Below are 13,427 nucleotides of genomic sequence, written 5' to 3' on the forward strand. Positions count from 1 at the left end.
GGCGGGCGCCCATTCTGTGGCGGCGACAGCGGCGACAGCGACAGCGGCGTTCATGTCCTAACGGGTGGCGGCGGCGGGCGAGCCGGGCCCCTCCATGCGGGGGCCGCGGGGCCGCAGCGCTCTGGCCGCCTTCGCGTTGCTGGTGCTGCTCGGGGTAGCGGCGGGCGGCCCGGAGCCGCCGCCGAGCGATGCCGCGGCTGTGGAGGCCGCGTTCGGGCTGGGGGCGGCCGCCGCTCCCGCCGCTCTGCCCGCCGGTTCCGCGGACGTGACAGTGGAGGACGATGAGGGCGGTGTGGCCCCTGCAGGGCCCGGAGAGCCGGACGCTGAGGGCAGCGGGGAGGCCCGGAGCGGCAGCAGGTGAGCGGGAGAGGGCGGTGACCGGGGTGGGGAGCAGTGCCCGGGGCTAAGAGGGGGTTCAGTGCCCGGGAGAGAGTGCGGGGTCGGGGTCTGGGGTGAGGGGCTGGGTGGGGAGAGTGTCGGTGCCTGGGATGGCTGTCGGGGCTGGGGCTCCTCAGGGGGGTCGGGGGGTGGCTGCGGGTCAATGACAGCGTGGGGGTCGGTGTGGGGCGGCTGAAGTGGGATCAGCGCCTGAGGAGTGCCGGGAATCAGTGTCTGGCTCTGCTTAGGGGGAGTATCAGTGATTGGGATGGGACCCCCAGTGTCTGGGACTGTTGAAGGGTGTCTGTGACTGGGGTGGGGGTCGGGGTGCCAGCGGGGCGGTGCTGGGGAGGGGGCTCGGCTCCGTGTGGGGCTCGGCTCCATGTGGGGCTCAGCCCCTCAGGGGAGAAGGGTGCCGTGCCCAGGGGTGCCATTGTGTCCAGGCTAGGAATCAGCAGCTGGGAGTATTGGGGGGCAGTGCCTGGGAAAAGGGCTGCGGCGTCCCGGGGGTCGCCGTGTGTGGGGAAGGGACCGTGCAGGGCTGGCCTTGGACGGGAACAGCGCTGGGATGGGTCGGGAGTGTCGGAGGGGGAAGAGTTGAGCCTGTAGGGTGATCGCAGGTGGAATGGTGCTTGGGAAGCGGTGAAATAAGGGTGTCGGTGCGTGGGGCTGGAGTGCGGGACACGCAGGGAAGTGTCCCAGGGCCGGAGGGGAGGTGCGGGGAGAAGGGGTGGGAGGGATGAGTCCCGTGCTGGGGCTGGATAGCGCTGCAGGGATGGACGGGCTGGAGCGAGGGGGAGGCATGGCAGCGAGGAAAAGGAACTTCGGGACCTCACCAGCGCTCAGGTGCTCGTTCTTCACGCCGCTGTTAGCAAGGAGAAAGCGTGTCTTAGTTCTTAGACAAACAAGCTGCCGGATGTCACGCTATGTGACATCTGGCCCCTCTGCCTACCCTGGCGATTCCGCGTCTCGATCCCTTCCTTGCCTTGGTCCCAGTTCTGTGCCTGCGGGAAGGAGACCCCAAAGCATCTGGAGTCTAAACTCCTCCCAGTACCCGCAGCTCACAGTTGTTTAGAGCACGCTGCCCTTTTCTGTCATCGTTTTGTTTTAAGAAAAATGCAGTTCCCCCTGAGTACTTAATTGTCTCTTCAGCGCAGACACTGGGGTGTGCCTGAGGGGAAGCCAAACATGCTAGGCAAATTGATGAACAAGTTTCATAATACAAGAAGGGGAAATAAAATTCTTAATAACTGCGTGTGGCAAGAAGCTCCGGCAAAGGGAAGACTTGGATGAATGACTCAAGTGCAGAAATGTTACTGAGCCGATTCCAGTCTGTTTCTGAATTGGCTGTTAAGGAACAGATGATAAGCCACAGCCTGAGTTTAAAGGAAGAACAGGATGACTAAATGCCTGCTGTATTTGAAAACATGAAAATGAATAGCCCAAAGCTTGTTCTTAGTATGCCCAAGCATTCACTTAAAACAAGAAACCGGCTGATAAGTTGGCACCCTGTTTTCTTGGAGGACAGTCTCACCAGTTAGCAACAGGATCATTATTTTGTGTATCAGGTGATCAAAATACCACCTGGTTTATTGCAATTCTACTGTATTCAGTTTTTGATAGGAGCCTTGTTTATTTAGCCTAGGAAATTTTTAAAAATATATTTTTTGTTTGCCTCCTAGAGCTAAGTAGAATACACTAAAGATGTTCAATGTAGTAAATTAAGCCTGAGATTAAATGTAGCTGCTCTGTAATTGATTAGTATGTAGGAACAGATTTGCTGTCATCAAATAAAAATAGAATGGCTGCCTGGCCATGGTGTTTGTGTGCATTTATTTTTTTAATGTGTGTTTCTGAGATTTCCACTCATCTCAGCTAATTGTTCTTCAGCAATACACAGGCAATATCGAGGTCAATATAATCTGGAAAAAAAAGAACAAAACCAAAACCCCAACTGTCTCTGCTGAAGGCAAATGAATATAATAATCTTGGTTTGAAGATTTTGTTTTTCTGAAAGAAAATAGGAGGGTTAGTGATTTACTGTGCTCTTTACATACAGACATGCAGGGTTTGCTGTTGGAATAGCTGCTTAGAGTTCAAGTTTAACAAGCAGCCATATCTGCAATGTCCCAATGGACTTCTGAGGGTTTGATGATTCTTTTAAACTGAAGCAGGAACAGTGGTACATGTACTACAGTGACGAGGAGTTCTGCTTTGTTTTTCTAACAAATAATGAATAAATGGAAAGTTTGGTGCAGTGGAAAGGTGTGGGTGAGCTAAAGAATTGTTCCTCCTGGAGCCTGTTTACAACTCCCCTTACTATCTTAGCCCTTTTGTTTGTGGGTAAATCATACCTTCACTTCTTTCAGGTAGCTGTGCTCAGGCTTCTTGATCTCCCCAAGTGGGCTGTGATTATTGTGGGGTACTAGCAAGGGTTTCAAGGCCCAGGACTGGCCTTTTGTCAATTTATGTGGAAGTTTGCAGTAGATATTTTGCATAATTTAAAGTGGGGGACATTATCACTGCCCTGGAATAACAAGTTCCTGTCTGTGAGCAAAAGAGGATAAGAACTGGTAAGAAATCATTTTCATTCAGCCCTAGAGGCTGTTTTTAGATGGCTGGGGTCAGAGAAATGTGTCCAGATGTGCTTTCATAGTGACAAATAAAATCTCACTGCACAACATTAGCTTGTTCTCTGCCAGCTGCTGCAATTACTGATATCTTTGTGCTGCATGAACTGGCCCCTTGCTTTAGTCCTGCTGTTGGCCATCTGTAAGGGCCAGAAGGGATTTTCTTCTCCTCCATCACAATATATTCTGGACCAGCAGCTCAAGGCAAGGAGAAGTGCAGGTCTTCATTTTGCTGATGATTATTTTTCAAGTGATGGATCGCGGGATTTAAGTGACTGCCTAATTTTGAGTTATTTCTTTTTGTATCTTTTTTTTTTGTTGTTGTTCTGGTCCAGGCTTGTGGAGACTACTGAAATATAATTCTGTGGTATTGGTCATAGGTTTGGGTTTTTTTATTTTCTTTAGTATCCCTGTGGTGTGATTCACTCCCTGGTACAGTCTGCAATTTACTGTCAACAAGTATTGACACAGCCTTGATGGTGTTTGTCTCTATCCTCCTCACTTCCTTGGTGTTACAGTTGGGACTTTTGACCTTAAGCTGGGTAATATTTTATGTTTTCCCTCCTCAGAAGAGAACCTGGCTTGGCAGTGTTCTCAGAAAACCTGTGTGTTCCTGGAAGCTGGCATCTTTGGCTGAGGCAGTCTTTCAGCTGTACCCTAGTCAGGAAGTGATGTTAATAAAGCCAGCAATAAGGTGCTGGTTTTCAGAGAATAGGAGTTTATCAGGCCTAACCAAAATAGAAACTGAGTCAGGAGTTCCTTTTGCTTTCAGTTGGTCAATCAGTTGGCCCAAAGACACATCAAAAATACACTTTTACAGTTTAATGTAATGGAATGACAGGAATTGCAGCCCTGACATCTTGAGCCAGCAAAGGCTGACAAACAGGTAGCTGAAAGGACTCTGTTCTGGAACTGTGGCTGTATTCTTTCTTTTTGTGTTTCTAAGAATTTGATGTAAGTTTCCATAATACACTGCAGTAAGCCCACGGTGGCACTGTGGGGTGACAAAAGGCACGTCACCTGCCTGTTTTTAAGCTCTGAAATATTTTCTTGCTTTTATCATAATGTATGAATTTAGTACTTGACTGGACTACCTGAGCAACAGAAAGATCTCTTGTCACCATTTGATGCTCCCAGTACACTAAGCTGCAAGCACTGGAATCTCACAGAGAAAGGGAAGGGAAAATCTGACAGTGAGAAAGTGTAACACCAGAGAGAGTGTTGGGCACAAATTTCAGCTCTTACACCAATTAGAGTTCAAGTGACAGGGTTTTAACTTATTCAGGTCCATCAGAGAAGAGGAGAACAGGTATTAAGATTTTAACTCACAGACAAATAGAGCAAGCAACAAAGGATTTTATCAGAAGAGTAAGGAGTTTTAGCTCTTTTTTCCTGGTGTGTGGTATCACTGAAGAACACGATGAAGATGGAACTAGAAATGTGACTATTAGCTTCAGAATGAATCAGTTGTTTAAAAAGCAGAGAGAAATGGATGGGTTTTTTGCACCTAATTCCAGTTCTAAAGGTAGCCACGCCTAAAATTTAGATATAGCTGGGCTGGTTCTGTTCCTCTGTCTCATGAAGTGTGTGCTCAGTAGGTGAAACAAAGTCCATTCTCCAGCTGGGGACTAACCCCGAGTGCCACTGCACCCAAGAAAAGCCAGGATTTTTACAGTGTGCAGAAGTGGTTAGTTAAACCAGTTCCTCCAAGTGCTGCTTTGTGCTGCTGGCACAAAGGTTCCCCACACTCCCCTCCTCTTCCCTAATCAGCTAAACTTAAAACTGAAGTGTGGTTACAGCACCCTTTGGGTGGCTGGAGGTCAGGGTGCAGGTACAAATTTCAAAACCACCCTCTTGAGTGGTGGTGGAGAGCCTTAAATAGTGAGGTAACTCCTAGGGAAGCTTGAGGTTTGCATCTTGGATAATACAGAAACAAAGACATGAAACATTTGTTACTTGAGGGAGAAGTCAAAGAGGAAGAATTAAATAAAGGAAAACAATGGGAGCACATAGGAAGAAAACATTTCACAGTGTGATTTTAGGATTTGTCTTCTCTGCAGTATGGCTGCCAAAATTCCCTTCATTCTAGCTGTATTTTACCTCTTTTTATAACCTAGCTGTCAGGAGGATCAACATAAAATTTAAGTAGACCCACTTGGAATAATATTTTCTTATGCAATGCTAGAGGGTTTCAGATAAATTAGTTTACCATAAAGCAAACAGATTGTGTTAAATATGTGTCCAAGGCCTTTAGTGTGTGAGCACTTGTTTACAGTACTTGAAAATAGTCAATCTCCTGCAATCTGGTTTATTATTAACCCAGTCTACATTTCTGTGCAGTTGAAAAAAGCGTTTGTAATCAGCTTATAAAAACTTATGTCTTCTACTGTGCAAATATTTGCACAATTGGTATTTTTCTAACAGTTTCTTAAACTTAACTTTTGGAGGAATGTGATGCTTGGCCACCTTCAGAAGTAGGAGCTGCTATGGCATTTTTGGAACAGGTTAAAGATCTCTTTATTTTTCTCTTTATTAGTAGTGTAGTGCTGTAAGCATTATAAAATCCTGTAAATTGTGTGGGTTACTTTAACATGTGAAATGGCCATGTTTTACATGACCTTTGTTAGAGGTGATGTCATGGGCCACTCTCCCTGAACATGTTTTTAGATCATGATTTCAGTTTTTCCCTCCCCATCATTTCTTCCCTAAATTCCCTGTTACTCCACCATTAACTTGGACAAGTGAATATATTTGGCCAGAGTTCTACACAATAATTTATTGTCCCTTATTGTTTAAAGTAAAGATTAATATACATGTCTGTGTGTGCACTACCAGCCCCCTGCCCTTTCACCCTCACTGAAACTGGTTAATCTCCCCATGACTTTATTTGCACAGTTTCTTATTCTCACTGAAATCAGTGACTATAAAGGTCCTTCTGGGTCACTAGATCCAGCCCCCCTCGGTGCAAGCAGCCTGTGAAGTGATGGAGTTCTACTCCCTGTGCCTTTGAAGATTGGTGAGCTGCTGCAAGCCAAACTGACAACACAATCTCAGCCTTTTCAGGTCAGAGAGAAACAATCTTCAAGGGAAAAAAAAGGCCCTTCAGAAATGCCTTGTCAGTGCTTTGTCTCTGATGTGTTGTTTATTTTGTTTGTTTGTTTATTTTAATGCTGGCGCTCTAGCCCAACCAGAAATGCTTATTCTAATTGTATGGCTCTGTAAGAAACAAGATTTACTGAAACTGAGGAGCTTCAGGCACTGTGAAAATCTGCAGCCAGCCTGCCATGGCCCTGTATCCCCAGACATCAGGCTACTTAAAGCCTAAGCTGAAAAACCCAGTTTAGTTTCTTTGTGTTGGAGGTTGTTTGTAGTGGCCTGTGTGTGCCTTTGGAGGGACTTGTTTAATTTAGAGACTTATAAAATATCCCAGAAATTTGATGTTTAATCCAAAATCATTGAAAACTTTGCTGTAATTTAATATTTTTTGCATCCTGGTTGGTTGGGTTAATAGCTTCAGGTTTAGGTTGTTTTGAAAGGATGTATTAAAGCTCAGTTTGGAAGGGACTGGAAGAAGTGGGATCCATACTGTTTGTATAAATATCTCCAAAAACATGATCTCATTCAGTATTGTTGTGGTAACATCTGCATGCAAGAGCAAAAAGTCAACTGCCTTCCCCTGAATCTGAACTCTGAAAGTGTCTTACAACATGGAAATTAGTTTCTGACATCCAGCCAGAGACTTCATCTCTTCTACTTTGTTGTTGGTCTGGTAGAGATACCCAGCTGAATTGCTTTTCTGCAGAATATAGAGACTTGACTTAAGGGTAGGAGTTGGATTTTACTGAGCATAAAAGGCAGCTCATAGGGGAAGTCCATCCATTCTGACTGTGAATGTTTCCATCTTGCAGATCTCTGGTAATTATCAGTACTTTGGATGGACGAATTGCTGCACTGGATCCAGAAAACAGTGGGAGAAAACAGTGGGATCTGGATGTGGGATCAGGTTCTCTTGTGTCATCCAGCCTCAGTAAACCAGAGGTAAGGCTTAATTTCTTTCCTGACTAAATATTTTTAAATGGAGTTGTCTGTAATAAAAGGAATGCAGCTTCCTCCCTGTTTGGTAGATGTTAAATAATGGAGCAAACACTTAGAAAACTTTGTCAGTACTATTCGAAACTTTTGGTTTTGAGTGCTTACATCATGTTGCCATTTCAAACTGGAGTGTGTCAGCATTTCAGCCTTGGGGTTGATGTATTTGATAACCATCAAACTAGATGATGTAACTGAGTTGGGGAATTGTGTGTAATTGCTGAATAAAAACAAGTTACTTGTAATTTCAAGCAAATGAAAGGATCATCTGCCTCGTATTTCTAGACTATGTCTTGGCAAGTACTGGCTTTTTTTTTCCCCTCTAGAAAAGCAAAAGTCCTTGTGACTTAATAAATGAACAAAGGATTGTTTTGGGTGTTTTATACTAGATAAGCAGGCTGCCTGTGAAATAGAATGTGTTAGCAATTAAACAGAGTGCTGAAGGTCACCCTGAAGTACTGAGTGATAGAGGGTTGCATCACTTCTTGCTGATGAACTGTAAGAAGAAAATGTTGAATTCAGTTTCTTTGTTTGGTGCTATTGGCCACCATCAGTTTCAATGAACTAGGCTAAAAATTAGAAGGAGGTTTTTTTTCCTTTTTTTTTCCTTTTCCTGCACTGGGGAGATCTCTGATTCATTCTCTCCTAGAATTAGGAGGAATAAAAACCCCAGCAAAGAGGTAATTTGGGATGATAACACACCACAGAAGTACACAGTCCTTCCCTGTCAGGGATGGTTGGATTTGATGACCAGTCCTGTATCATGCTTTTGCACAGTGAGCTTCAGAGAATGAAAGTTGAGTTCAGGATTATTCAGACTGCATGACTTTCCTGCTTGTGGTTCTTTGTTGCTATCTGTGGACATGACCTTTGTTTTGGTGTAAAGAAGGCAAAGGAAAGATGTGGTCTGTTGCTGTGGGAGTGTAAGTATGAGAGCTGCTAATGAGTATCTCAGGTTGCAGAAGTAATATGAATGTTTACTCAAGTTCCTTTTGTTTCTGAGACAGAATTTGATTTATGGGTGTAGCTTTGTGAGATTTGTTCACGTGTATTTTTGTGGTTTAGAAAAAACACTGTAGGAAATAAGAACTTTCCCCCCAAAATATGTTCAAAAGCACTGAATTGGTTAAGAGCATTGAAAAGAATACAGGAGAACTGTAAACAGCTCTGTGAGGTGGAAGATGTCGGTAATTGTGTGATCATTCACAAACGTTCTCAGCAGTAGATACATAAAATACTGGTCTGTTACCTGTTGCTGCAAGCTGCAGATAGTTTCTGCTGACCACATGACAACAGAACCAGTGGTTATGAAAAGCACACATTTGAAATCTGTGCAAATATAACTTTGTTTTTTTCACTACAAGTTAAGTCACAAGCCCAGGCTTTTAAAGATTTTGGGAGTGCAAGCATTTCTAATGATAGAAGTGTTTTTGCAAATAAGATTTTGTCACTCAACTGTCTGTCCAGGGTTTTGATATTTTTCCAATATGGTACGACTGTAAAAATGAAAGGTTGGGGTTTAGACAACAAAAATTGTAGTTTGTCCATGTGGTGTTTAATTCCCTTCTGGGATTACAAGTCAGTAGGTTGTGGCAGTCATAAAAATACATTTTTAAAGAGCTTTTGTTATGGATAGAGGAAGTTGGACTTTCAGATGGGCTTTCAAATAGTTTCATTTCAGCTGTGGCCAAAGACACTCAGGGATTTTGGCAGTTAAGATGCAGAGCCTACGAGATAACAGCTTCTAAAAGGCCAAAATGACCTTTTCCTTACAAAATTAGTTATGTGTTATGAATATGGGCCTTTTTAGACTTCTTACTGTCATGTAAACAAATGCTGTTAAGACAGAATTTATCAAGAAACATGATGAAAAGTGATGAATACTCTGAATAAACTGCATTTAAATGTTTAATCTGCTGTCAGTAATCAGCTGAAAGACTTCATGCAGTGAATCTATATACCTACTTGAGTAATTCACCTCATTAAAATTGCTGGAAAATTCTGGTTTGGGTCAAAATACTGACGTGAGCATGTGACCTGTTGAGTTTTATTCTCTCAGACTGAGTCTTGAGGCTTTTCCTTCCTCTTCAGCATTTTTGAAGCAGCAAAGGTTTCTGTGCTAGCAACCACAGTGTTCATAATAAAGCAGTAACATTATGTAAGCTGTTAAATTACATCTTCTTGCAAGAAATGGCAGATGAGAAACTTTGTTAGAGTAACAAAGATTTGTGTTCTTTCAGAGCAAGGAAGGTGTGCTGCTGGGTTTTAATTGTTTTGATGAGGGTTTTTTTAAACTATCTCAAGTGTGACTATAATGAACTGTAGTTCCAAGTCCTGGTGCAAAAGCATGAATTTAATTTCCAAATGCCTTTTAAGAATAGACTTTAGATCTTCAAACTTTCAGTGTTTAACAGAGCTGTAGTTAACTTCCTTTACCTAACTATAAAATGTCAACCTGGCTGTCTGGAGCTCATGTGTTAATTAGGAAAGTGAGGCAGTGAAATTTCAAATGTTCCAGCAGCTCTGTCAAATGCTTCAGATCTTGAAACTACTGCTTAAGACACTGACAAGTGAGATGTTCATCATTTGTCATGTGAACCAGATCAATTAGAAAGGAAAGGCTGCTGAAGTATTAATTGTGTGTCTGGGTAGCTAAAATGCTAAAATTCTTTCCTTGTCTCTAAGCTCCAACATAAACAAATCATGGTTGGGGTGCCAATGCTGAAAAGTTGACTCTGCAGTTCATTCTCATGTGTGTGAGAATTTAAAAACTGTTTCCCTGTCTATTGTTTTAAAATGGAAAACCTTTCTCTATAAAAGCCTGGTTACAACTCCAAGTGTTCCCGTTACCTGCACATAAGGATTGCCTGATTAAATTCACAGTAAAGTCATTGAATCACAACTTTTCTAAAAGGGAGCTTAATTTTAATAAAAACACTTTGCTCTTTAAAATTTGGGTTTGTAATTAATACACTGTCCATACTTAGAAAAGAATACTTCTGGGAGAAGCAGCGTGTTGAAATAATGATGCTTAATTATAGTGAAAGAGAGAACTGCTTCAGAAGCAGTGGGAAAGGTTCATAGCACGTAGTTTGCTGATGAGGGTGATTAATTCTTCTACCTGCAAGCTTTATACTAAATTACTTAATGGGCACCAATCAGAGTTGTTTCAGTGCTCTGGGCAGAGGCTACACTGGGATGGACTTGATAAAAGTACCTGGTAGGCTTGGGCTGTTACAGACTAATCCCTAAGTAAGCATCTTATTTCCTTATTTGAGACATTAAAGATCATGGGACAAAATCAGTTTCAGCTCACAAGGCTGGCATTTATAGCAGAGTAAACATACCACTGTATCCTGGAAAAATGGAATAATGTGATTATGCCATGTCACCAAATCTGTCAACATCCTTATTCCAATAAAGACTCTCATGACCTTTGTATTTCATTATGTGTATGTATGTATATAGAGATATATAAACATAAATATATTTTTTTATTGTGATAGCCACATAAAACCATCTTTTCTACAAACTTACACATCTGTTTCATCTTTTTTTGGACATAGAAGTGGCATATTTTTTATGGAATAGCCTAGTATTATGGTTTTTTTCTCCAGAGAAATCTGAAGAGGTGAGGAAGTTTTATACTGAAGTCATCTGAAAACTCACTGCATTGCTCATGAAGTGAACCCATAGAGACTTTGAGGAGATTGTTCCTTTTTTGCTTAGAGCAGTGAGGTGGAAAAGGATTTTGAAATCTCACAAAACTCCACTAGTGACTGCATTTAATGTACAGTATGAGTGTATCTTCTTTCTTTCCCCCTCCTTTTATCTGCATCATTAACCCTTCCAAATTTTCAGTGCTTTGGTTTCCCAAAAGAAATACAGAATTCTGCTGTGAGGTGTCCAGACACTTGGGACTCACTTCAAGGTACTGACTTGCCTGCACATTGCTGCACTTTGGATAAGGCAACCTCTGTGCCCAGACACAAGCCAGAAAAAAGCCCAGATCTGTTTTGGGTTGCTTTGGGAACACAGGAGGAAACTCAGCAATTCCCATCCTTTGACCTCTTACACTCTGGAATATAAGAAAATAAAAAATCCACATTGAAGTGGGTCAGGGCAAGGCAAGAGGTCAAAATGTCCTTTGAGGGGCTTGAATTGTGAATTCTTATGTGCCCTCCCAGAGGTTCAGGGAGGGTAAATAATTTAAGTGTCTTTGAAAGAATTAGGAAAGTTTCACCAACCACTTAGGGCAGTATTTTATTAGTTTGAATAAAACTTGTGTTTGTTTGGCTCATGGCTTTCTATTATAGTTATTTTTTGGTTGAGTCACTGTCTGTAAATACCATCCAAGGAAAAGCTGATAGTGTTTGTCTTGGATATGGGTGGGGAACACTTAAGACTGTCAGACACTTGAGTGTTTTCACTGAAGAGGTTATTATAGCAGCTGTTAAATGCAGTGATGAATATTAGGAATTTATATTAATCCTGCATAAAATTGTTCTGATTCTGCTAACATTCACTGGCCAAACAAAAAAGAGATGCTTCTGAGAAAATGTCTTTGTTCTGAATTCTGCTTAAAAATGAATGCCTCTGTCTAGTTCACTGTTAGTAATTTTAACTCTTAATCTTGGATGCATCTTAAAGCATCTGGAATGGGACAGCCAGCAACAGAAACAATCTTTCCTGCTTAGCACTTGGAACAGTCTCCGTGCTCCATCCAAGCAGCTCACAGGAGAGTCAGACTTTCATGTACATACAACAGCAGGTTGGTTCTCTGAGGTGTTTGACTGGGTACAAAAGGTTTTTAAAGGACAATTTTACTCAACAAAGAAGAAAATTTGTAAAATTACTTTCTGGCTATAATACGTTCTGAGCAGATTTGAAGCACTGAATTGCCACTCTTTTCAAGCAGGCAGAGTGTAAATCAGTGGTCTGGTTATTGAGGTGACTAACCTGGGGAAAATGTGTTTCCTTGTAGGTAAACTGGTATCATTTTAGTTGTCTGGAAGAGTATTCTAGTGTCCTGTAGTGACCTTTATTTTTGTGTACTACTGAGATGTGTAGAACCACCAGATGCTTCGATAGTTGGAGGTGTCATTCCTGCAGAGAAAGACTGGCATATCAGCTGGTTCTCAGTCACACAGGTTTTCTATAACAGACATGAAATTAAACTGTGCTAAATGAAATACAAGATGTGGGGATTGATAACAGTCGTTTTGTGGTTGAAGGTTGGAGGTGACCAGTTTAAAACTGAGAAAACTGTGTACGAAGATATCCCGTGACAGGGAATCAGCTGCCATCTCCATTCCACTGCAGGGAAAGGAAATGTGATTCCGTGTTGCCTGCGGGTAGAGAGAGACAGATTAGTGTCTTAAATGGTCCTGGAAATGCTCATAATGAATAAGAAGTGAGTGTCCAGAATTGTACTTCAAAGGAAGATAAATTCTAATTGCAATTGAGGGAGAGAAGGCTTATTAGGGCCGTCAAGGGGAGTGGAGCCTGTCTTTTGCAGGAAGAGAATGGATGTGACTACTCTCTAACTGCATGGATATATCAGCATTCCTGATGGCACAAATGGTTCTTTTCAGTTCTGTTGCTGTGCATGAAGAGGTGGCAGGCCTGGGAAACTTCACTAGAGAGACCTGTGGATTTCTGAGTACAGATTTTTGTTGCTTTCTTGATGAAACTAAAACATAATTTACACTTTTCCTGAAAATAAACCTCTAATGTTGTTTAGTGAACAAAAAGTCATGTGCAAAAGACTAATTGTTTTAAAGTACCCTGATAGCTGGAAGCTGTGCTTTTATAGGAAACACACCCAACTTTTTAATAGGAGATGGTAAACTTGAGGAAAAGGGGAATTGCTGACTTCTGCCTGAGGTGAGGTGGTGGTCAGTGTGATGCAGCACCATCATATCATTATCACAAGTAGGGCTGTTGCTTAGGCAAGTGATGTTATGTATTTATCCAAACTGCCTATCTCCAGTCCTCTTAGTTTGGTGTCCTGTTCAGTTAAAAAACCCAAAAAACTTCTGTCGCTGCAGCTTGGTGGTGCCTTGCTGACACGTGGAGTTAGCACCCAAAGCCCTGGGGAAGTGCTGACACGTGTCCTTTCACTGCTCTAAGGACACTTTGGAGGATGACAGCTTCCTTTAGGGGACACATGAGCAGCTACAGAACAGGATATTGTGGCTTGTGTGATACCAGAGCTCTGAGAGCAGTCCTCAGGTGATGCTGTGCCTTGAGCAGAGCCAGGAACGTTCTTCAGTCACTCTGTGTATGACCAGCTTTCATCTCATACTCCAGCCATAGTCAGAATGCTCC

The 13,427-nt window shown here is 42.6% G+C and overlaps 1 protein-coding gene across 1 annotated transcript in view; it reads left to right on the plus strand.

The window, feature by feature from the left end:
• Nucleotides 1-6: 6 nt before the first annotated feature.
• The window catches only part of EIF2AK3 (eukaryotic translation initiation factor 2 alpha kinase 3), a 42,574-nt gene continuing 29,153 nt past the window's right edge, over nucleotides 7-13,427 (plus strand). Inside the window, exons 1-2 of the mRNA XM_039723918.1 lie at nucleotides 7-357; nucleotides 6,917-7,046. Of these exons, the coding sequence (XP_039579852.1) occupies nucleotides 95-357; nucleotides 6,917-7,046 (393 nt within the window). The 5' untranslated portion in view covers nucleotides 7-94. The remainder of the gene's footprint in view (nucleotides 358-6,916; nucleotides 7,047-13,427) is intronic.

The sequence above is a fragment of the Passer montanus genome, unplaced genomic scaffold (genome assembly GCF_014805655.1).
Source record: "Passer montanus isolate IOZ18808 unplaced genomic scaffold, ASM1480565v1 scaffold51, whole genome shotgun sequence".
Lineage (NCBI taxonomy): Eukaryota > Metazoa > Chordata > Aves > Passeriformes > Passeridae > Passer > Passer montanus.